The 21,391-nt window shown below is 38.3% G+C and overlaps 1 protein-coding gene across 2 annotated transcripts in view; it reads right to left on the reverse strand.

Moving 5' to 3' along the window:
- The window catches only part of SMC3 (structural maintenance of chromosomes 3), a 616,656-nt gene that overhangs the window by 433,986 nt on the left and 161,279 nt on the right, over window positions 1-21,391 (reverse strand). For both annotated transcript variants that reach the window (XM_090374164.1, XM_090374163.1), the window contains exon 11: window positions 2,023-2,167. In XM_090374164.1, coding sequence (XP_090230290.1) covers window positions 2,023-2,167 — 145 coding nt within the window. The remainder of the gene's footprint in view (window positions 1-2,022; window positions 2,168-21,391) is intronic.

Raw genomic sequence — 21,391 nt, forward strand, 5'->3', positions numbered from 1 at the left:
TGCTTACAAGTTGTTGTTGTAGGCACCTCCGTAGCCAGGTGGGAAGGAGCAACAGTGCGTAGCACATGCTTCTTGATTAGACCCGGGTTTGAGCCCATCACCACCAAATACTTAGGATTCAGAAAGGTCAGGGAATGACCACCGCATATTCCCGGAGCGATATGGCCTTAGTTGCTAATGCTCCTTAAAAAAAAAAAAAACAAATAACAAAATAAATAACTTACAAGTTGTTCAAAAGCAGATGCCCAATTTTGTACCCTTCAAATGCTATGAAAAAGCTGTTTTTGATTTGACAACTGTTCTGAAATAAGTTATATTCTATATTTATGTTAGCAAATCGGTCTAATTCTGAAATATTCACTTTTTGTGTATGTCCATGCAGGATTTGTACCTTTCCTTTCCCTCTGTGTTCACTTTCTACAGCAATTGCTTGCTGTTTTTGTTCTTCCACAACCCGTTTTTTTTTCTTCTTCTATATCACTATTGGAAAAACATATTTCAGAACAATGCATCTGGATGATTAGCAAAACTCAGAGGAAGATTACTCACTTAGAAACATACAAATAAACATTCAGCATGTATGACAGTATCATGTTCACTATGAAATGCTAAAATGTTTTTGAATTTCTTTTTACACAGTGTATGTTGTCCATATGCTCATTTGTTTGCAAATGGCTGATTACATCTCTTTCCCACATCCTATTACCTTTTCCAGATTTTACAATATACAGAAAATCTTGTTTACATCTTCTGAAATTTTATATTGTATTTCTTTGGCATCTTACTAAAGAACATTGTCAATTAGCTTCACACACCACATATGCACCAGCACAAAGAGACAAAAAAAAAAAATAAACCAATTGAAAAGAAACGTTAATGTAAATTTACATTAATTTCATTAATAAACTGGCAGCTAATTCAGGGTAATTTTACTACTTTTTGTGAGAAATGGGGGGAAAGAAAACCTGTTTACACTGGTGAGACATAGTACTGGTCAAAAATAATCAAAAAGATCGATTCTCCATTGTAAATCCAGAAAGTGAGCAGGTATGAATAAACTTACAAGATAGCACCACATGCTTAAGGTGTGATCTCAGTCAGCTAAATCAACATCTCATTCCCTCTCATTCCATTACCAACATGATAGTATACAATTACTAGAAAACTGAGAAGCAAGCATAAATTCTATCATGGTACAAAGCAAAGCATCATGAAATCCCCCTAAAGCAGGCATATCAAATTGGTAGCTTGCCAGGCTGCTTGTAGCCCTCTAAAATGTTTGTTGTGTCACTTCAAATGTTAGCTTTCATAGGTTATCAAAATTAAACCTATCTGAAAATAATGGTAAATGTTGATACTTAAAGGAGATATACTAATATATAATTTAAGTAAATTTATACATTAAGTAGTAGTAGTAGTGGCACATGATGCAAGAAAGCAAGTGTAGGAGCTTATGCAGCATCAGCCAAAAAAAAAAAAAAAAAAAAAAACACACCATTCCCTCCAAATACCTGTCCAGTACCTCCTTAAATTTATTTAACCTATCAACTTCCACAACGACAGATGGAAGTTTGTTCCAGCAATTAACCACCCGCTGGCTAAAGGCAAATTTCCGCACATCTATTCTACATCTGTCCTTTCTTAAAGATTACAATTTTAGTAAGTAAAATTATATGAACTTTAATAAATGTTATTGATAGCGAGATCACATATTTTTGTGCAAGGGGATATAGATGAAAATATTTAATATATTCTTTTAGCAATGAAACACCATTGCATTGTGTGTAAAGTAGTATGGCATGCAAGCCCCCTTCTCCTCAAGTGCTGATCATTCAGCCCACAAATCTCCCAAGAACCACAATGCAGCACTGACGATTCACAGGCACTTCAGAGTCTGATAACCCTGTACTAAAGTGAAATACATAGAATGCTCAAAAATTTTTAATTTTAATAATAAAGACTGTTGTTGTTAATAAAAAAAATTGTTAATGACTTTCAAAGAAATTATTTACAAAAACTCACTTGCTCTCTCTTATCTCTGATTGCTCGTTGTAATGATTTTAGTTCTTTCTGGATCCATTTATCTCTCTCTGCTTTGGATGTGAACTGACTCCCACGGCCTTGTTTTGCATATAATTCAGTCCGTTTCTGTTCTTTTAAGCTCAATCTAAATTTCGAAATGCAAATTATTTAAACCTAAGACAAAAAATAAAAATTATAAAGAACTAATGTACTACATCTATTCATTCAAACTCAGAAGGCTTAATCAATTAATAATAATAAAACAGCAATAGCTACAAGACCAATAAGAAAAGTAGCAGACATATTTGCAATAGTTCCTAATTTGGTATGCTTAACAGTAGTGATTACTGACATTCTCAAACTTGAACTTAATGACAGGGTTTGTTTTTAAATACAAAAAAAAATTTAAACTATCACAGTCATTACGCTTGTTTGCAGCTCACTTCATGACTCAATTACTATTTTTGTTAATAATTCTTTCCTTACTTAAAAAAATAAATACATATATAAATAAGCTGTCTTGTATTTGTTGTTTGAACAAAGCCTAGGTTAAAGGAAGAAAATACTAAAAGAAGGAAATTGGTAATTACGTACCAATAATGACTAATGTCATAAAATACAAGCCATGCAGGTTGTTTCCCCCCCCCCCAAGCAATACATGTGAGGTAGTGTGACCACTAAACAAAAAAAGTTGCAATAGTGGTTGTGCTACTTAACAGGTGTTTCCATGCAATTACAGCAGAGAAAGTTTCATTCAATAATTTTGAACCAAAAATTTCTGTACAGATTGCTTGTACACAAATGCAAACGGAACAACTTTCTGCACTACACATGAAATTGTAGCAAAACTACAGATAGGTTAAAGATATTCCAACTACAAAACAACGAAGATGTGAATAGCCATGAATAACAAGAACAGTCTATAGAGAATGGAGGTAATGATAATTTCCCAAACAAGGAATGTTATTGTAGTGGTGAACCGCTGTTGTGTAATCAAAAGAGCACAGGTTTCAAGTAACTGCATTTCCCAATTTCTTCTGGTAACACTTCTAGCTATGCCAATTTCCTAAATTTAGGACCTTATTTAATGCCTCAAAATATCACAATACAAGAATATATTCAATATTAACTTGCAAAAAGTCAAGAAAAATATTTCAAAACAAAACGTGTCAAAGTGAAATCTGTACAAATTTCAAAGTAGCTGCTACCACTTCTTGTCTTCACATAACACAGAGAACAAGACACACTGTTCCACACATTTAGAGTTCGAATGTAAACTAGCCAATGTCAGGAAATTTACTAACAAAAATTAGTATAATTCTGAATTTAACAGCTGTAGTTTTACTTCCTTTTTTTTTTCATTTTTTTTTTTTTTTAATCAAAACGATGGAGGGGTAAACGGTGAAATAGACACAGTCAAAATGAGTCTAAAAGATACTGCTCACAAATCCAGAGAATTGGCAGGTATGAATTATTATTAAATTTATTTTTTATCTCCAAACTTTCTTAGAAATCTTCACAGATGTAATTTCCTACACTTTTATTTAACTCTAAAACCAATACCACTCTTTCTTCAGCATTAGTTTCTGCTGCTGCTTCCACTTTTTGTTTATCTTTCAACTAGGCCATATGCACAGAAAAATTTTATCACAACTTTCCATTTTAAATTCTGCTCAACTGATAATACACCTGGTTAATGCTTCACAATCAAATCCCTTTCAAACTAGCTCTAAAAGCTGTTATTACACCTTCAATGCATTATATACTTCCTGAATTATTATGAATCAGAGCTGTAATACTCAATACGTTCTACGTTGATATTAATATTTGTAAAATAATAAAAGGAGTTTACCTCAATATAGTACGTAGAACACTTCCGTATGATACTCTCCAGAAATTAAAACGAAAAAAATCGAAAACTTCACATTTTTTAATCTAATGTAAATTTTCGATTTTTTCGTTTTAAATTCGTGAGAGTATCATACAGAAGTTATTCTACGTACTATATTGAGGTAAACTCATTATTATTTTACAAATAATTCCTGAATACACAAATTTATAATTATTATTTGGTTACAACTCCCTTCTTTCATTTTACGCTAATGGAACTGATAATCGGGTGACATTCAAGTCAAGCGGACCCAAGTTTGGCAAAGTCTGGATGACAGCCAAATCCTCTGCTTGCACATTCACAATGGTGGATCTGTTAGTAATCCTGGGTATAACCTCCATTCACATGCACACTGTGGGTGACCACCCAGGTGTGAACCAACGTAAGCAGGGGTCGAGGTGTAGTGCCCACACCACACCACACCACACCACGTGGAGGAATGCCGCCCCTCTGTGTTACCAGGCAATACTATGTGGAACCAATGTTTAGTCTCCAGAGCTAAGTTAATATCAACACTTCCCCATCTCTTCCTTCATGCAGTATGACTGATGACTTTTAAGGTTATGATGAACATCATGGCGAGATCCAATTTCCTTACATTTCGTGGGTAGAGCTCTAAAACGGTGTTCACAGGCTGGCCGCTACTTAGTACACCGGACTGAACCTACTGGTAACTCTCTAGGAGGCTTCCAGATCAGCTAGTGTATAACCTTGCTACCTCTACTCCACCAGATAGTGACTGGAGGGAGTCCAAGTACTGTGTTTGCAGGTGGCATTGTCAGGGCCATGTTATGTCAAGGATCTGGGTATATTCTTACCATGTGTATGCCCTATCCAAAAATTTCATTACTTCATAGAGCATGCTCCCCCCCCCACTTTTTCATGAAAATCACCTGTAAAATATGATATTCCACTGAATATATTGTATATTGACATTTGACTGCATATTTACTGCAAATAGACCTGTACTATTACTGTTATATTGACATTTGACTTTGTATATTGATAATGGACATTGTATATTAACTGTAAATATACCTGTATTATTACTGTTCTTTTTCTCCTCTGTAAGGCTTAGGCTGTTCTGGAGTATAATAAAAAAAATAAAAATTAAACTAGATGGATATGATATCAGAATATCACAAGATGTTTTATTATTTTTTTTTTATGAAAACCCCAAACACGAGAGGTATTAGAACCTATAGTACCTAGTACCGTGCTTGAGTTGAAGGTTGAGAAGACAAAAGAATATATTTGTTGACATTAGACTTGAACTTCCGTGGACTGTAATTTTCAGGAAATACGTACGAAGGAAGGTTGTTCCAGGAAACAGCAGTTGAATGAATAAAGTGACAGCGTTATAGTCAGATAGGGGTTATAATATAAGAACAGTGTTATAGCAAATCAGCGTAAAGCAAACTGCGTTATAACGGGGACCTGCTGTACTTGGTAGCAGCACCAGTCATCGGGTGGAATCCCCCCACCCCCAAATCAGGAAGAAATAATATAAGAGCAACGATAATAATAATAATACAGAAAGTTTAATATATTTGATATAAATGTAGTGAGGCCTCGGAATAAAGAATATTTTTTTTTTTTTTGGTAGTTATTGGCGCATCGGCTTCTGTGGCCATAATGCACCTCCCAAGGTTTTTGCAGTACTTTGATCCAAGCCCGAGGTGGGATTCGAACCCGCGACCTTTGGGTTACCAGGCAGGCACTTTACCCACCCGGCTAACCCGGTCGGCACTATATAAAGAATATGTATGGCCTACGAACGCCAAATAAAGATCCATGCCTAGAGCTAGACTCCTGCACTGGGTTGTGTACCCACGAAAACTTGCAAGTTACCAGCATTTAGGTCTGTCTTGTTGTTGTTATTTGATTTTTAGGAGCATTAGCAACTAAGGCCACATTGCTCCGGGGATATGCTGTGGTCATTCCCTGACTTTTCCGCATCCTCCGTATTCAGTGGTCACGGGCTTGAACCCCAGTTTAATCAAGAAGTGTGTGCTATGCACTGCTGCTCCTCCACACCTGGCTACGGAGGCACCATCTGTCCTGTCTTGTCTTCAGTTAATTTTGCATTTCAAGTGGCAGGTGTGGTTCAGGGTTTTGAATGTAAAAAATTGAATGCAATACTACTAAAAAATAATATATTAACTCCTAAAATTAACTCTTTTTATTAGTTTTTTGCTAAAAACATTGCAATTAGGAAATGGCACTGTGCAATGATTATCTACAGAGTATATAATGAAACCCTTGTACACCAGGTGAATAAATCAAATTGGATTATTAAATGCTTAACAAACTACATAATTAACGTAAGTAACATTATTTTTTAAAAAAGTAATGTTACCTATTTATGTTCAATAATGAAGAGAAAAAAACTGAGTGCAGTTTTAAATCGAGGCTGGAATTTAGAGGAGGGTCAGGGCACTTTCTCTGTAGTTTCAAAGCTACTGGGAATGGCAATTGCAGTTTCACATCTTAAGTGATTTACTTGAATTATACATTGTCAAAAGATGGCGGGTGATATTTAGGATAGACAGTCTCGCCCAGCCTTTGCCCAGTACATTGTTTCCTGACAGAGGGAATCAAGAGGGATTTAATTTTTGCCTTTCCTGCCAAAATTGCACTGTGCAAAAGAGCTTTCTACAGAACGATCACCAATCCAAGGAAGAAGAGTAACTGCTGTACTGTTTCTGAAAAGTAACTTTTCAAAAAAAATTTTTAAAACTAATTATATTATAAATATATTTTCATTTTTTTTCTCTCTACACATTAAAAAAGTTTTCCTCCTAATGATCTTTATTCAAGCCAATGAGAGAGGAGAGAGAGGCAATTACGTCACTACAAATGCAATTAATTATTGACAATTGCCTCCATAATGTTCACCACCTCGTGCACATGCTTCACTATCTAACTGGCATCAAACATTCCATTGTAACTTTTTTGTACATTAATGAATATTGCATATTTGTAAATAGTATTTTGTAAATATTTCAGTTAAATAATTTAGTCCTGCTCTTTCGGATGCAACAATGGCATACTTGCATTATATGTCATTCTTGCAAATCAAGGTATAGCATATCGTGTCACTTGTATATAGATTGAGAAAACACACTTTTCTCCCTGTTAGTGCTGGATTATTCAAGCAAAAGAAATAGTTTTTTAATAGATTTTCATTTTGAACTACTTAAAGAAGGTTACATTAGTTTACGCCACCAATTCGGGACGGATTCAAGCGAAAAATGGTGTGTCCATTATCTTGTAAACAATAGATTATGAAACCGTTTTACACATGAATCTGTTAGTCTTGAGTGTTTATCCCCCACTTGACGCAGTTTAAAACAGAGGAAAGTGGGGAATAAAGTTAAGTTAGGGGGTTTATACCACACTTTCTACTGTTTAAAAGTGTGGTATAAATGGCAAGTAGAAGATACACACCTTAGGGAATAAACACCACGGCAAGTAGGGGATAAACACCCTAACTAACACTAACCATAGCGGGCTAGCGTGTCAATCACTACTATTCACAAGAATCAGTTGGAAGGGGGTATCAAATTGTAAAGACTCGCTTTTTTTTATTATTATTATTATTATTTTCATAATTTTACGTTTAGTTTTATGGTATAAATAATAAGTTATACATTACTAAGTAATATGGTATAAATAATAAGGTAAATTTTACATTTAGTTATATGGTATAAGTAATAAGTTTTACTGTTATATGATATAAATAATAAGGAAAATTACATAGTGATATTTATTTGACCTTGAGAATGCTGTGCATTACAAATGCACAGGTAAATAATTACATAGGTCATTTCCTGATTAGATATAGATCAGTGACATAGTGTTTTTTTGCAGGCTACACTGGGGGTCTCCCCCAATTCCGCATTTTTTATTCTGTGTAGAATACAATACGCTGCATAAGGCCACAGTGTGTGTGTGTTAGTGTTGGTTTTTTTGTTCCACTGGTCACTTAGCCAGCCTGGGGCCTTGTGGAGAGCAACTAACACCCAATGTTTCTGTCACTACCCCTGGGAGGCAGGCCAGGACACATTAGGAGAGAAGAAAGCTCTGGTCATTCTCACTGGATACTGGGGTAGCCCTGGTATCCAAGGAGAGCCCCAAAAAAAAAAAATTTTTTTTGGCAGAACTCCAGTATAGGGTACAACAATGAAAGCCAGGTGAAAGCACCTCCCACTCAGTGCTGTGATTGTACTAACTCAGTGGTCGTGGTCGTAGAATGGAGTGATTATACGGTCAAGTTCTGTGATTGGGTGATTATTGTGGAGGCATTTTCTTTCTGATTGTTTTGTGTCATCGAGGAGGGGGGGTGCTTAGATTAGGTAGGCTGTTTAGCCCATCCCGCTTTTTTTGAATCGGAAAATGAGTTCACAATCTAAAAACAGCAGCAAGTGGGGGGGAGGGGTTATTTGGTTATTTTTTTTTTGGGAGCATTAGCAACTAAGGCAAGGTTGCTCCGGGATATGCGGTGGTCATTCCCTGACCTTTCCGCATTCTCCGTATTTGGTGGTGACGGGCTCGAACCCCGGTCTAATCAAGAAGCGTGTTCTACGGACTGCTGCTCCTTCCCACCTGGCTACGGAGGCGCCTGTGGGGGGGGGGGGGGAACACCCCAGGCAGATAGTGGGCAGAGTCACAACTTGTCAATCACTGTTTTGCTGGAGTTTTACTAAATTTTTTATTGGAAAGAAGATAATGGGGAGATAGGAAGAGGGTGGGATGAAAAGGGTAGTAGACCAGAGGTAACAGTAGTTGAGGCACCTGACTGATTTGAAACGGGATTTGGTCTGTCTGATTTGGTCTGTCCCACACTGACCCAGGTCAGTGTGGGACAGACCAAATGGCCAGCATTGGCATCCCACACCATTTCCAGCTAGGAAAAGCTACAGTTTGGATGATCATGAAGTCCTTGAAGGCCTGCATAGCCATCAGTCTATGTGGTGAAGAGACTAAAATTGAACATGCAATTAATAATAACTTTCATTCACTCAACATTCCACAATTTTACTTTTTATAATTTTTTCTTACACTTTCTATTTCCTTTTATATATCAGATTAGTTATCGATCAGTGCGTTTCAACAGGTAGTGTCTGCAATTCTGCCCAGACACGACAGGAGGGAGTATATGATGAGAGCCTTGTCGATCAATTCGGCCCTGGAAAGATTGTGCAAGGCTCAAGGGGTAGAATTTTTTTCAGCCTGGAATGTACTTGTTAATAGGAGAGATTGCTTCTACAGGGATGGGATACACTTAAATAGAAAGGGTGCAAGAATATTTGCTGATGCTATCGAGGCAGTGTTAGGTGGGTCGGAAAACTGCTAGCTTGGGGGGGAGACAAAGACTAATGGATTAACAGTAGCCACTGGCAGAGGTGAAAGAGATTCTTGCACTGCTTCTATTGGAATGAACAGAAGCCTGAAAAACAAGATGCAGGATATTTCAGAGACTGCTGGAAGTCATTGCGGTACAAGTAAACACATGGGTTGTGTTAGGGTAGCTAAGAATAGAAACAGGTGCATGTATACTTGCGTGTACACCAATGCTAGGAGTTTAGTAAATAAATTTGATGAATTTGAGGTATTGCTCAAAACATCAAAGGCAGATATTGTTGGGATATCAGAGACGTGGAGTCACACAGATATAAGGAATGCAGAACTGGAATTTGGGGAGTACAATGTGTATAGAAAGGATAGACAGGACAGGAGGGGAGGAGGGGTTATGCTATTCGTTAAAAAACACATAAAATCCAAGGAAGTGAAGCCAGTCGACATTGATGGACAGGGCAGTGTCGAGTCAGTTTGGTGTGACATAAGCATAGGTAAATCAAAATTGAGAGTAGGAGTGTGCTATAGGACTAATGACTCTGATGAGTATAATAAGATACTGTACAGGGAAATAGAATGGGCCAGTAAATCAGAGAGTCTTATAATGGGGGATTTTAATTTCCCAGATATTGACTGGAATTTGTGGGTTGGTCACTCACACACTAGCAAGGCTTTTGTGGATTTATTGGATGATTGTTTTCTACACCAGCATGTTCGGGAGGCAACTAGAGGGAGTAATACTCTTGATCTGATTATCAGTAGTGATTCTTCATGCATTAGGAATCTGCAGATAAAGGAACCACTGGGTGGCAGTGATCACAGTGTGCTGAAGTGGGATTTACTCAACGAGGTAACTACCATCAGAGGTAAAGGGAAGGGTTTTTGCTTTCGTAAAGGCGACTATGATGGTCTGAGACAGTATTTAAATTCTATACAGTGGGACCAACTGATGATGTTACCAACAGCAAATTCAAAATGGGAAGCATTCAAGGAACTAATCTTGGACGCTACCAGGCTTTACATACCAACCAAGCAATATTGTTCAAGGTTCAGGCCTAAATGGTTGTCAGATGAACTAATGAGACATATGGCAGAGAAGAAAAATGCATGGGATACATACAAATTAATGGGTGACATGGAAGCCTATGATAGATATAAGTTGGTCTGTAACCAAGTCACAAAGGAGATTAAGCAGGCAAAGGCAGATTATGAGAAATCCTTGGCAGAGGATGCAAAGAAAAACAGAAAGGAGTTCTTTACCTATTTAAACTCAAGAAGGAAAGGGATGAATCAGATTGGTCCACTGGATGTTGATGGTTCAACAGTTGAGGATCCAGCTAAGGTGGCTAACAATCTAAACGAATATTTTGCATCTACATTCACACATGAGGAGTTATTCAGGAAGGGGAATGTCGTAGGTGAAGTAAACATTGGCAGTGAGCTAGATGATTTTCTAATAACTGAGAGGAAAGTGGAGGAGAAATTGTTGAGGATAAACATAAAAAAGGCACCCGGGGTGGATGGGATCTATCCAGTTATATTAAAGGAGGCAGCAAAGGAAGTAAGCAAACCCCTAGCCATAATTATGAGAGCTTCTTTGGACTCAGGGGAGGTACCCATGGACTGGAGATGTGCAAATGTAACCCCAATTCACAAAGGAGGATCAGAGGCTGACACAAGTAATTATAGACCTGTTAGTTTAACTTCGGTTTAAGGAAAATTAATGGAGGCACTGGTTAAAGAAGCACTGCAGGATCATCTGGACAAGAATTCAGTTATAGCTCAGACACAGCATGGTTTTGTTAAGGGCAGGTCTTGTCTGACCAATTTGATTGGATACTATGATGTAGTCACAAAAGAACTGGATGTAGGGAATAACTTTGATATTATATATTTGGATCTTAGAAAGGCTTTTGATACTGTTGCGCATGGAAGACTGCTGCACAAATTGGAGAAGTGTGGCATTGGAGGCAAATTGCTGCTATGGATAAAGGGATGGTTGAGTGGCAGAAGACAGAGAGTGGTAATCAATGGACACTGCTCAACGTGGACTAATGTTATTAGTGGAGTTCCTCAGGGTTCAGTGTTGGGTCCATTGTTGTTTTCTGTATTTATAAATGATATTGATGATGGTGTATCAGGCTTAATGTCCAAGTTTGCAGACGATACCAAGGTTGGAAGGGTTGTTAAGGACACTACTGATACTATGCTGCTGCAACAGGATCTGGAAAGGTTGAGCAGATGGGCTGAGAGGTGGCAAATGAAGTTTAACATTGACAAATGTAAAGTACTACATATGGGAAACAGTAACCCCAGATCAACGTATCAACTCTGTGGTACTACGCTGACAGTGGTAGAGAATGAAAAGGACCTGGGGGTAATTGTGCAGGCAGATATGAAGTTCTCTGAGCAGTGCAGACGAGCTGCAAGAGTAGCTCATGGTGTCTTGTCAATGATATACAGGAATTTTTCTAGCAGGGACAGGGATGTGATTATTCCCTTGTATAAGGCATTGGTCAGGCCACACCTTGAGTACTGTATACAGGTCTGGAGGCCTCATTTCAAGAAGGATGTAGAGCTGCTGGAACGAGTACAGAGAAGGGCAACAAGATTAGTGAATGGAACAAAGGGTTGCTCTTACGAAGAAAGGCTTAAGTTTTGCAAATTACAGAGCCTGGAGACTAGGCATCGGCGAGGTGATCTGATAGAGGTGTATAAGGCTTTGAATGGCTTGAGCATGCTCAATGCCGATGGGATTCTTCCTCTTGCTCAGAATAATCACCTGAGAGGGCATAAATTCAAATTGAGGAAGGACGGATGTCGGATAGATGTGCGGAAATTTGCCTTTAGCCAGTGGGCAGTTGGTTTGTGGAATCGACTCCCATCGCTTGTTGTTGAAGTTGATAGCCTAAACAAATTTAAGGCTCAGCTGGACAGGTATTTCGAACGAACGGAGGGGTGAAATGGGAGTAGTGGTTGTTTTTTTTATTATTTTATTTTTTTTTTTATTTTTTTTTTTTATTTATTTTATTTTTTTTTTTGGCTGATGCTGAATAAGCTTGCTTTCTTGCATCATATGCCTCTACTAATGCTAATGCTAATGCTCTTATGTAGAAAACATTTGACTCACTGCACATACCTCTACATATTATGTAGAAAAGTGTGCACGGGGATTACTGAGCAAAGCGAGCAAAGGGCGAAGCCGCCTAGTAATCATTAAAATTCTTTTATTATATATGATAAAAATATAACTGAATCTTATTGAATGATTTATTTAAAAATAAAATTAACTATACTGCATTATTAGTGAAGAGTAATAAATTTAAGACAAATTTTCTAAATATGTCTTCTGTTTCTTCTTTTCTTTTGCAATTTGTGGATCAATTTATGGATACAAATAACATGTTTCAGCTTCAACAAATAACAGTAACCTCTCATAAGTCAAATTCTTTGCTAAAATTCAAATAAATTCAAACATTTGGGATTTGGAATCCCAAATCCACCCTACCATGGAATATTGTTCCCATATCTGGACATTGCCCCCAAAACTCTCAGGCTTCAAGATTCCATTCAGAAGCGGGCAGTCAGGTTAATTAATGACTCCTCTCTAACACTCGCTGTCTCGTAGATGTACTGTTTCTGCTGCATGTCATTTCTATAGATACTTCCATGGCCACTGTTCTTTTGAATTGGCTTCTATAATTCCCACTCTCTCTTTCAAAACAGTCCAAAGACGTGCCGCCACCAGCCAATATTCATTTACTGTCCAACTTCAAACTCAGAGAATCAACTTTTCATCTTCCTCGTTTATTCATTCAACTGCCGTTTTCTGGAACAGCCTTCCTTCATATGTATTTTCTGAAAATTAGTTGTAAAGTGGTAGCATTAATTACTTTTGAGCATCCTTTAATCCAGTCACAGAAATCTGGCAACCCTACCTATAGGATTTCTATAGGTAGGGTTGCCGAGTTTTATATAGTAAATCTGCAGATTTACTATAGGACTCTCAGAAATTCATATACTGTTCTAATAAGGACTAAAAAGAAGGCATCTTGGCAGACCTTGATGGGGATGTCTAGTAATGCTGATCTTTGGGATGTGGTTTACAGGATTGTCACCAACAAACTGTGAACTCCGCAATTAAGACAGATGGAACCCAACTCACAATTGGGCAGACTCTGTCAACACTACATTAGACCACATCTTCCAGATTGAGGACCAGGTACTAACCCAGGCTCAGTGCGACATTATAGCCAGCAATGAAAAATATAGTAATATGTCCAAAGAACCACCCTTCACCTTATATAAATTGCAACTAGCACTGCTAAAAAACAAGTGTCCTGGACATGACCTAACTGATATAGAAACTGTTAAAAAACGTAGCAGAAATTTACACAAAATTCTATTACAGTTGTTTAACCAATGTCTAACAGAAGGAAAATTTTCATAAAAATGGAAACTGGTAGTAATCAGGATTATTCAAAAATATCCAGAGAAAAATCCCATAGAACCAAAATCTTACAGACCTATTACCTGTATTAGGAAAACCATGGAATGCTTACTCCTACATAGAATTAACAGCTACTATGATGAAGAAACTTTAAATCTGAAATACAATTTGGCTTCAAGCAAGGACCGTACACAGAAGATGCCATGCACTATATCTTATCAAATGTTAATAACTGGATCAAAAATGCATTCTAACAACATCTACAGATTTTGCTGATGCATCTAACTCACTCTGGTCGCCAAAAATCCTTAGGAGACTCAGCCAAGCAAATGTGCCAAAAAATCCTACCAATGTGTCAACAGCTATCTTACTTTGGAACTAATGATATTAAGAGTAAGAGATCTGCAGATTTACTCAACAAGTACAGTTCAATGTTGAAAAAAGTCATGAGTTAAGGTTGAATGTGAAAGTGTCTGCAATTCTGCCCAGACACGATAGGAGGGAATATATAATGACAGCCTTGTCGATCAATTCAACCCTGGAGAGACTGTGCAAGGCTCAAGGGGTAAACTTTTTTTCAGATGGTCTGTGCTTGTTGATGGAGAGACTGCTTCTACAGGGATGAGGTACACTTAAACAGAAAGAGTGCAAGAATATTTGCTGATGCTATCGAGGCAGTGTTAGGTGGGTTGGAAAACTGCTAGTTTTGGGGGGTGACACAGATAAAAGGTTAACAGCGGCCGCAGGAAGAGGCAAAAGTGATTCTTGCATGCTTCTATTAGAATGAGCAGCAGCCTGGAAAGCAAGGCAATGGGGATTTCCAGGACTACTGGGAGTCATATTGGAACAAATAAATACATGGGCTGTGTTAAGGTAACTAAGAGTATAAACAGGTGCATGTATAGTTACATGTACACCAATAGTTACATGTACAGCCTGGAAAGCAAGGCAATGGGGATTTCCAGGACTACTGGGAGTCATATTGGAACAAATAAATACATGGGCTGTGATAAGGTAACTAAGAGTATAAACAGGTGCATGTATAGTTACATGTACACCAATGCTAGGAGTATAGTTAATAAATTTGATGCTATCGAGGCAGTGTTAGGTGGGTTGGAAAACTGCTAGTTTTGGGGGGGTGACACAGATAAAAGGTTAACAGCGGCCGCAGGAAGAGGCAAAAGTGATTCTTGCATGCTTCTATTAGAATGAGCAGCAGCCTGGAAAGCAAGGCAATGGGGATTTCCAGGACTACTGGGAGTCATATTGGAACAAATAAATACATGGGCTGTGTTAAGGTAACTAAGAGTATAAACAGGTGCATGTATAGTTACATGTACACCAATGCTAGGAGAATAGTTAATAAATTTGATGAGCTTGAAGTGTTAGTCAAGACATCAAAGGCAGATATTGTTGGAATATCAGAGATGTGGTGTCACACAGACATAAGCAGTGCAGAATTGGAATTTGGGGAGAACAATCTGTACAGAATGGATAGACAGGACAGGTAGGGAGGAGGGGTTACGCTGTTAGTTAAGAAATACATAAAATATAAGGAAGTACATACAATTGATGTTGGGGAACAATGCAATGTTGAGTTTTTTGGTGTGACATAAGCACTGGGAAAGGAAAAATGAGAGTAGGTGTGTGTGTTATAGGCCTAATGAATCTGATGATTATAATGAATAATTGTGCAGAGAAATAAGAGTGGGCCAGTAAATCAGAATGTCTTATAATGGGGGATTTTAACTGGAACTTGTGGATTTATTGGATGACTGTTTTCTACAGCAACATGTTTGAGAGGCAACCAGAGGGAGAGTAATACTCTTCATCTGATTATCCGCAAGGATTATTGATGCATTAATTATTTACAGATAAAGGAACCACTGGGTGACAGTGATCACAATGTACAGATGTGGGAATTACTTAAAGATGTAACTACCTTCAAGGTTAAAGGGAAGGGCTTTTGCTTTCGTAAAAGTGACCACAGGGGTCTCAGACAGTTTTTAAATTCTACACAGATGTTACTAATGTTGAATTCTAAATGGGAATCCTTCAGGGACTTAATTTTGGAGGCTACTTGACATTTCATTCCAACTAAGAAATACTGTTCAAGGCCTAAATGGATGTCAGATGAACTAATGAGGCTAGTGGCAGAGAAGAAGAATGTATGCGATGCATATAAAGTATCAGGTGACACAGAAGCCCATGACAGATATAAACTAGTCTGTAATCAAGTCACAGAGGAGGTAAAGCAGGTGAAGGCAGATTAAGAAAAATCCTTGGCAAAGATTGAAAAGAGTTCTTTACTTATGTAAACTCTAGAAGGAAAGGGATGAATCAGATTGGACCACTTAACATAGATGGGTTGACTATTGATGATCATGCTCAGGAAGCTGATAAACTGAATGATTATTTTGCATCTACATTCACACATGACGAGTTATTCAATGAGGGGAATGCCAGAAGTTAATCAAACTCTAACAGGGAGCTAAGTGATTTTGTAATAACTAAGAGCAAAGTGGAGGAGAAATTGTTGAAGTTAAACATAAAAAAAGGCACCTGGGATGGATGGGATCTATCCAGTTATATTAAAGGAGGCAGCAAAGGAAGTTGTTGTTCATATTTGGTTTTTAGAAGCATTAGCAACTAAGGCCATATTGCTCAGGGGACATGCAATGTTCATTCCGTGACCTTTCCGCATCCTCCATATTTGGTGGTCACGGGCTTGAACCCCGGTCTAATCAAGAAGGGTGTGCTACGCACTGCTCCTGCCCACCTGTCTACGAAGGCACCAGCAAAGGAAGTAAGGAAATCCTTAGCCATAATTATGAGAGCTTCCTTGGACTGAGGGGAAGTCCCCATGGACTGGAGGTGTGCAAACGTATCACCAATTCATAAAGTTGGTTCAAAAGGCGACACAGGTAACTATAGACCTGTTATTTTAAGTTGTGTTCAGAATAATGGAGACACAGGTTAAAGAAGCATTGCAGGATCATGTAGACAAGACTGCAGTAATAGTCAATACACAGCATGGGTTTGTTAAGGAGGTCTTGTCTGACCAATTTGATTGGATACTATGATGTGGTCACAAAGGAACTGAATGCCAAAAATAATTTTGATATCATATACTTGGATTTCAGGAAAGCTTTTGATACTGTTGCAAATGGAAGACTGCTGTACAAATTGGAGAGGTATGGCATTAAGGGTAAGTTTTACAATGGATAAAGGGATGGTTGAGTGGGAGCAGACAGAGAGTGGTAATCAATGGGCACTGCTCTTCGTGGACAAATGTTATTAGTGGAGTTCCCCAGGGTTCAGTGTTGGGCCCATTGTTGTTTTTTATATTTATCAATGATACTGATGAAGGTAAAAAAAAAAAAAACTGCAGCCATTATCAACCCACTGCACGATGGAAGCCTAATCAACAATTCATGCTGAGTGAAAATGGACCATAATCTGCCACGCTGGTCCAGTGCAGGTTGGCAGATCAACAGTATTTAGCAGCCAGGGGCTTGAACTCTGGTCTACTCAAAGTGTGTGTGCTACTGCACTCCTGCTCCTGACCACTCGGCTACAGAGGCCATCTTGATGAAGGTATGTCAGGTTTAATATCCAAGTTTGCAGATGATACAAAGGTTGGCAGGTTTGTTAATGACAGTAAAGACAGTCATCATTATCAGCCATTTTCAATCCACTGCAGGACGAAGGCCTCTCCAGCAACTTTCCAGTTCCTTCTGTTTTGAGCACGGGCCATCCATTTACTACCAACAAACTCATGAATTCATCTATCCATCTCTGCCTTTGTCTTCCAGGTTTTCTTCTAGCTCCTCGTGGGAACCATTCTGTTATTTTCTTAGTTCATCTGTCATCATGTCTTCGAGCTATGTGTCCTGCCCAAGACCATTTTAGTTCTTTAGTTTTGAAAAGAATATCCTTTACTTGAGTTTGCTGCCGCCTAATCCATGTGTTTCTCTTCTTATCTAACAGTCTGATTCCCAATATAATTTGTTCCATTCTTCGCTGTGTAGTTCTCAGCTACTCTTCCATTCTTTTGGTGAGTGCCCAAGTTTCACTTACATAAGTCTGGTTCGTTATTTTACATTTCACACAAACTGGGATAATGCTCTTCAGTATGTAACTATATTACCTGAATGCTATCCATCCAAAATTTATTCTTCTCTTGATTTCCAGCCATTTATCATTATTACAGCTAATAACTTGTCCCAGATAAGTATATGACACCACCTTTTCAATTACTGCTCCTTCAATCATTATTTCCCTTTCTGTGGCATGCTTGTTCGTCATTACTTTTGTTTTAGCCATATTCATCTTTAGTCCAAAATCCTTACTAACTCGGCATAACTCATTAAGATTTTACTCTAATTCTTTGGGATCGTGGCTTATGACCACAATGTCATCTGCAAATCGTAAATGGTTTAGGTACTCTCCATTCACAATGACTCCTTTCTGCAACCAGTCTAATCTTCTGAAAGCTTCCTCAAGGGCAGCAGTAAACAGCTTAAAAGATATTGTGCCTCCTTGTCGAACTCCTTTCTCGATTTTAAATTTCCTACTGTCTTTGTCTAGTCTAATAAAGGAAGTAGCATTCTCATATATTTTCTTCAAAATCATAATATGTGGGGTATCTATGCCTTGTCTTTCCAGTGCCCGAAACATTGCCTTATGCTGTATGGAGTCAAATACCTTTTCATAATCCACAAATGTCAGGCATAATGGTGTTTTATTTCATTTGCTTTCTCCATTAGCTGTGATATTACGTGAAGGTGATCCATAGTTGAGAATCTTGTTCTAAAGCCAGCTTGCTCTTTCGGTTGATTCTCATTCAGTATTCTTTCTAATCTGTTAGTAATGACCCTTGTGAACAACTTGTAGATGTGGGATAACAAGCTAATTGGTCTATAATTTCCAATTTCTGATTTATCTCCTTTCTTATGCAGCAAAACTATGATTGCATTATTCCACTGCTTAGGCATCACACCTTTTCTAATGCACTTTGTGAAGAGCCTTGCCAGTTTTTGTTTTATGTCTCTTCCTCCCAATTTTAACAACTCTACAGTAACTTCATCTTCCCCTAGGGCTTTCTGATTCTTTATTTTCTTCAATGCATGTTCTACCTCATCAGGAAGAATATTGGGTATGTCGTATGTATTGCTAATTTGCAATCCATCTTCCCCACTGCTGGCATCATTCCTCACTCCTTGTATAATTCTCTATAGTAGTCTTCTGCTATTTGAATTATGCCTTCTCTACTGTTTATAAGTATATCATTGCTATTCTTCAGTTTCGTATCATTTGTCTTTCTGTATTACTGACATGGCTGCTGATTTAAATCCTTTGTTTTCCCTTAATGCTTGTTCTACTTTTCCTGTGTTAAATCTTCTTATGTCCTCTCTGAGTCTCTTTCTATTGGCTTTGCATATCTCAGTATACTCAATTTTCTCCTTGTCAGTGTTTATCTTGCTCTTCATTTTTCGCCTTCGGTTCATCATAACAAGTGTTTCGTGACTAATTTTTTCTTCCTTGGATTTCTTTTTCCCTATAGGTTTCTTGGGCTTTATCACTTCATGATTCGAATGAGTACAATGAACAATGGTACAGAGAAATAGATTGGGCTAGTAAATCGGAGTGTCTTATTAGCATTAGCATTAGTCGAGGCATTTGATGCAAGAAAGGAAGCTTATGCAGCATCAGCCAAAAAAAAAAAAAAAAACCACTTCCACTTCACCCCTCTGTTCGTTCGAAATACCTGTCCAGCTAAGCCTTAAAACTTATTTAGGCTATCAAATTCCACAACAAGGGATGGAAGTTTGTTCCACCAACCAACCACCCGCTGGCTAAAGGCAAATTTCCACACATCTATCCTACATCTGTCTTTCCTCAATTTGAATTTATGCCCTCTCAGGTGATTATTCTGAGCTAGAGGAAGAATCCCATCAGCATTGAGCATGCTGAAACCATTCAAGGCTTTTTACACCTCTATCAGATCACCTCGCTGGTGCCTATTCTCCAGACACTGTAATTTGCAAAACTTAAGCTTTTCTTCGTAAGAGCACCCCTTTGTTCCATTCACTATCTTGGTGCCCTTCTCTGTACTCGTTCCAGCAGCTCTACATCCTTCTTGAAATCAGGCCTCCAGACCTGTATACAGTACTCTAGGTGTGGCCTGACCATTGCCTTATACAAGGGAATAATCACCTCCTTATCCCTGCTAGAAAAATTCCTATATATAATTGACAATACACCATGAGCTACTCTTGCAGCCCATCTGCACTGCTCAGAGAACTTCATATCTGCCTGCACAAACACCCCCAGGTCCCTTTCATTCTCTACCACCGTCAGTGTAGTACCACAGAGTTGATACGTTGCTCTAGAGTTGCTGTTTCCCATGTGTAGTACTTTACATTTGTCAATGTTAAACTTCATTTGCCACCTCTCAGCCCATCTGCTCAAACTTTCCAGATCCTGTTGCAGCAGCATAGTGTCAGCAGTGTCCTTGACAACCCTGCCTACCTTTGTATCGTCTGCAAACTTCGACATTAAGCTTGATATACCATCATCAATATCATTTATAAATACAGAAAACAATAATGGACCCAACACTGAGCCCTGAGAAACTCCACTAATAACATTAATCCACGACGAGCAGTGTCCATTGATTACCACTCTCTGTCTTCTCCCCCTCAGCCACCCCTTTATCCACAGCAGCAATTTGCCTCCAATGTCACACTGCTCCAATTTGTGCAGCAGTCTTCCATGTGCAACAGTATCAAAAGCCTTTCTAAGATCCAAGTATATAATATCAAAGTTATTCCCTGCATCCAGTTCCTTTGTGACTGCATCATAGTATCCAATCAAATTAGTCAGGCAAAACTTACCCCTTAACAAAACCATGCTGTGTCCGAGCTATAACTGAAGTCTTGTCTAAATGATCCTGCAGTGCTTCTTTAACTAGTGCCTCCATTAATTTTCCTGGTACAAAACTCACAGGTCTATAATTACTTATGTTAGCCTTTGATCCTCCTTTGTGAATTGGGGTCACATTTGCACATCTCCAGTCTGTGGGTACCTCCCCTGAGTCCAAGGAAGCTCTCATAATTATGGCTAAGGGTTTGCTTACTTCCTCTGCTGCCTCCTTTAATATAACTGGATAGATCCCATCCACCCCGGGTGCCTTTTTTGCGTTTATCTTCATCAATTTCTCCTCCATCTTATAATGGGGGATTTTGACTTCCCAGATATTGACTGGAACTTGTGGGTTGGTCACTCACACACTAGTCAGACTTTTGTGGATTTATTGGATGATTGTTTTCTGCAGCTGCATGTTCAAGAGGCAACCAGAGAAAGTAATAATCTTGATCTGGTTATCAGCAGTGATCATTCGTGTATTAGCCAGCGGGTGGTTGGTTGGTGGAACAGACTCCCATCCCTTGTGGTGGAGGTTGATAGCCTAAATAAGTTTAAGGCTCAGCTGGACAGGTATTTTGAACGAACCGAGGGGTGAAGTGGAAGTGGGTTTTTTTTTTTTTTTTTGGCTGATGCTGCATAAGCTTGCTTTCTTGCATCAAATGCCTCTACTAATGCTAATGCTAATGCTAATCTCTCATTCTGGAAATTTCCGGTAAATTTAGCCCAGTAGAATAAGC

Source organism: Mastigoproctus giganteus, chromosome 5, assembly GCF_048544385.1.
Source record: "Mastigoproctus giganteus isolate SK-2022 chromosome 5, ASM4854438v1, whole genome shotgun sequence".
NCBI classification, from domain to species: Eukaryota; Metazoa; Arthropoda; class Arachnida; order Uropygi; family Thelyphonidae; genus Mastigoproctus; species Mastigoproctus giganteus.